The 3,926-nt window shown below is 44.5% G+C and overlaps 1 protein-coding gene across 1 annotated transcript; it reads right to left on the bottom strand.

Moving 5' to 3' along the window:
- Positions 1–1,041: 1,041 nt before the first annotated feature.
- LOC108835876 (meiosis-specific protein ASY2-like) lies at positions 1,042–3,467 on the bottom strand. Its single transcript, XM_056990127.1, has 5 exons — positions 2,975–3,467; positions 2,688–2,861; positions 2,043–2,608; positions 1,657–1,965; positions 1,042–1,557 (listed from the first exon to the last, which is right to left on the bottom strand). The coding sequence occupies exons 1-5, from the start codon at positions 3,465–3,467 to the stop codon at positions 1,042–1,044; spliced, it is 2,058 nt and encodes a 685-aa protein (XP_056846107.1).
- Positions 3,468–3,926: the final 459 nt, after the last annotated feature.

Raw genomic sequence — 3,926 nt, 5'->3', positions numbered from 1 at the left:
GTACTTAGGAAAGTTTTCGAAGGAACCAAAGAGCCAAATGCTGGGAAGTTAGGAACTAACTGGGAAGGTCCCTATCAGATCATCCATGTAGTACGACCTGGCGTTTACAAGCTCCGAAAGGTGCGAACCGGGGTACCTGAAATCAGATCGTGGAACGCCACGAATCTTAAGAGATATTATCATTAGGTACCTAAAATTCCCGAACTACGTTAGGCTTGATCCCTTGACTGGGTACGTAGGCAACTCCGGCATGAGTGCAGCCCAACCTCATTTCAACACTTCATTCACTACAATCAAAGGGGGCATATGTCTGACTAAAGTCACATAGCCCACGCAGCAAACGTATGATCGTTATAATACAGCAAGTGTATGATTACTATGATACCATGTATCCAACTATCAATAAAGAAATCATTTTCGATATCTCAATTCTTTAACAAAACAGGTCCCTGCAAACCTGAACCTAAGGTCTTAAAATCCTTAACAATCCTAATGGTCTTAAAGTCCTTCAAAGCAATGTCAGGTCTCGACGAACCTGAACCTAAGGTCTTAAAATCCTTCAGACAATATCAGGTCTCGACGAACCTGGACCTAAGGTCTTAAAATCCTTACCAAATCTCCAAGGTCTTAAAATCCTTGACAATTCTCCAAGGTCTTAAAATCCTTATAAATCTTCGAGGTCTTGAAATCCTCATCAAATCACAAAGGTCTTAAAATCCTAAGCAAGTCTCAACGGGTCTTGAAATCCCACAAACAAGTTCAGGTTCCCAAGAACCTCCACCTAAGGTGTCCGGATCGAACTTAGGTTCCTAAAAACCCTAAGCTAATCCCGATACTTCAAGAAATCCTCTTAAGGAACCAAAAACAACTAAAGTCCTCCAGACTTATCGTAAGATTCGATTATGATCAAGTTGTCATATTTTACGACTAATGCTAAAAACTCAAAATGAAAGGAAAACCAAGTTTGAAATTAAACAAGGGTTTAAAAGCCTCCCCAGGCTAACAAAGATTCGAAGTGCGAACAAAGGTTTAAAAGCCTCCTCAGTCTATAAGTCTTGAAAGCAAAAGATAAAGAAGCCCCTTGGGCAGAAGTTTTAAAAACATAGAGAGCATCGGCTCTTGACCTTCCTTGGATCCAGGATCAGCTTCACCATCCTTATCCTCCTCGATAGGATCATCCTCCTGGGCAGGAACCTCTTCTTCAACATCTTGGTCATCACCTCCCGGGGTCGCCTCAACGGGGACTAAGTCAGGAGAGACCGAACCCAAGTTAGAACCATATTCTCCAGAAAACGTCGGATTAAACATATTAATCTCGAAAGTACCTGAGCTCTCGGAGAATTGGGGAATGGGGAGCTTGCTGACTGAGAAATCAGAAACTTGAGCCTTCTCGTACGCAGCACCAGCATCCGGGACCAGTACCATCAAACGATGATACTCATCCTCAGCATTCTCAATCTCCTTAGATAATAACTCTTTCAGAAGCTCGGTGTTTGCCTGAAGCTCCTGAGCGTAAATCAGAGCATCAGTCTCTTCCTTTTTCTTGACAAACTTCTCCTTCACAGAGGTCAGGATCTTGTTGTAGGCTTAGGCCACCTCCTTCTTACCTTTCCTGACAGCTAGCTTAACTTCAGCCTCTTTGTTCTGTTGACTAACCCGAGACGAAGCGATCAACTCTCGGACCTGGTGCTCAGCTATCCTGCGAGCAGCATCTAACTCATTGATCTTCCTATTCTTCACCCGAATATCGATGGCCTGACTCTCGATCTTCCCTTGTTGAGTATCAGCCTTCAAACCAAGCCTCCCGACCTCAGCTTCAAGCTCAGAAACTCGAGCACGAGCCAGGTCGAGCTCCATCTTGGTAGTCTTGAACAACTCAGTGGCCTGAGCTAAGTCTCTAGCGCTAGGAGCATCATGCACGGTCTCTTCAAACCTCAGCTGAGCCCTGTTAATGGCTCCGGCCAGCTAAAACAAAAGAAAATATATATGTTCAGATGAAACATTGGATTAATAGCGAAAAAAAAAAAAATGAGATTACGTACTTGACCCATGTGGTGAGCTATCTCAATGTACTCTTCCTTGTTGGACAGACCATTGATTGAAGGCATGGAGCATCCCACCGTCTTCATATGCCTCATGATGGTTGCCAAACCCCAAGGATCATCCAATATCGATCCCGGCTTAGAATGGGAGAAGTTCCAACCCACGGCCCCTCCCCGAGAAGACGAGGAGGAAGACCTGGTGGGCCTATCTCCCAAATCAGTCCGAGACCTCTTGTTTCTCGGAGGTTCGACCTCGAGAGGATCTCTAGCAGCCTGAGGGTTAGCTTCAACCGTCGGAACCTCAGGACGGGGAACAACATCTTGAGCTCTGGGCTCAACTGGGTTAACATCCTTAGCAGGGACAGAGGTCCCGTCATCAAGGACCTCCTTCAGTGAGCTGAGAAAGGCTCCTCCTTGGGTCTTATCGCTACCTCGCGAAGCACTGGCAGCTGCAGCAGGTTTGTTCCTGGAACGGAAAGAAGGCCTCATCTTGGGAGCTTGAGTTTTTTCAGTTTCGGAAGTACTAGCTCCAGTCGAAAGATCTACCACGAAAGGACCTTCAGAGACTAAACAATGGAAAGCTTGTTAGCTATCTCTGAAAGCAAATCCAGAAATAAAAATAATAAGCGAAATCCGAAAAATCACCTTCTAAATCTTCAGCAGGGATCGGGTCAAGGAACCTGGCGTTGTATCGATCCGGGAACCTAGCTGATCCAATACGGGAAACAGTGAAAGACGCCCAAGTATTGGGACTCTGATACAATTTCCGAAAAAGAGCTCTAGACAGCTTATCAGTAAGCTTAGGAGGATCCTCGATATCTGCATATGAAATCAAGGGTTCAGCAAATAATGATAATCATAAACAAGCAAGATACATTCCTAAAAAAATCCTAACCAGATATATCGGACCAAACAACCGAGAGAGTACGGACCCAATGGGACTGTAGAGGGATCAATCTTGACATAAAAGTATTTTTTCCTCCAATCATCGTCACTACCAGAGGATTTAAAAAGTCCGAGCCTAGGACGGCAAGGAAGATAGTAGGTGCCACTGCCACCATCCTTACTAGAGCTCTCCTTGATCGTGTAAAGGCTCATCAGTTCGGTCAGACCAACGACGACTCCTTCCTCTTTAGCTCTAGTAATGAAACCATTTATCACTCGGATAACCGAGGGACAGAGTTGAGAGAGGGCTAGTTGATAATGATCAAGAAGATCTAACAGAAGATCTGGAAGCGGAAACCGGAGGTGGGATTTAGAGATATACTTCTCGTGAATGCAAAACCAACCTTCCGGGGCGGTTTCAGGAGTTTCGTCAGGGGAACAAACCTTGGCCAACTCCTTTTGGCCATGAGCTTGAACCATGAGGTTAATAACCTCTTGAATCTTTAGTAAGGAAGGCGAGTGAGGGCTCAGAGGATCCATTAAAGAAAGAGGTAAGGAGAATCGAAAGGATTGGAAAGGGAAAGGACGGAATAAGCTAATCTCTTAAGAACTAAGGGTTCTAAGAAATTCGCAGAGGATCAATGGTGAATCGAAGGATGAAAGTAAAAAAAAAAAAAAAAAAGCGTAGTAAAATAAAGGAGTGGAAGAGAAGTTACCTTGGAAACCGAGTGGAGGCGTGGAGAATATGGACAGTGGCAGTTAATGCTAGCTGCTTTATATCTTGTCACGTCTCGAAAATCGGAAACTATATTTCAAACTCTTATTAATCCAAACCGTCGATATAATCAAAGAAAATTCGCAGCCGTTCGATCAGATGAAAATAAATGTGGTTGAGATAGCTGGTAATCATGATCTCAACAAGAGAATCTAGCTTGGGCGGCTAGGTTTAGCTCCCGAGGATAACGAAGCTTCATCTCGAGAGCTGGGGGCAACTGTTGG

Source organism: Raphanus sativus, chromosome 1, assembly GCF_000801105.2.
Source record: "Raphanus sativus cultivar WK10039 chromosome 1, ASM80110v3, whole genome shotgun sequence".
Taxonomy (NCBI): domain Eukaryota; kingdom Viridiplantae; phylum Streptophyta; class Magnoliopsida; order Brassicales; family Brassicaceae; genus Raphanus; species Raphanus sativus.
The sequence above is the reverse complement of the archived record's forward strand: the minus strand, read 5'-3'. Positions and strand labels throughout refer to the sequence as shown.

Coding starts and splice junctions, on each gene's coding strand:
- LOC108835876 (XM_056990127.1), bottom strand. CDS start 3,467: ATGGATCCTCTGAGCCCTCACTCGCCTTCCTTACTAAAGATTCAAGAG. Junction 2,862..2,974: donor TCCCTCTACAGTCCCATTGG/GTCCGTACTCTC, acceptor TTTCATATGCAG/ATATCGAGGATCCTCCTAAG. Junction 1,966..2,042: donor TAGCTCACCACATGGGTCAA/GTACGTAATCTC, acceptor CTTTTGTTTTAG/CTGGCCGGAGCCATTAACAG.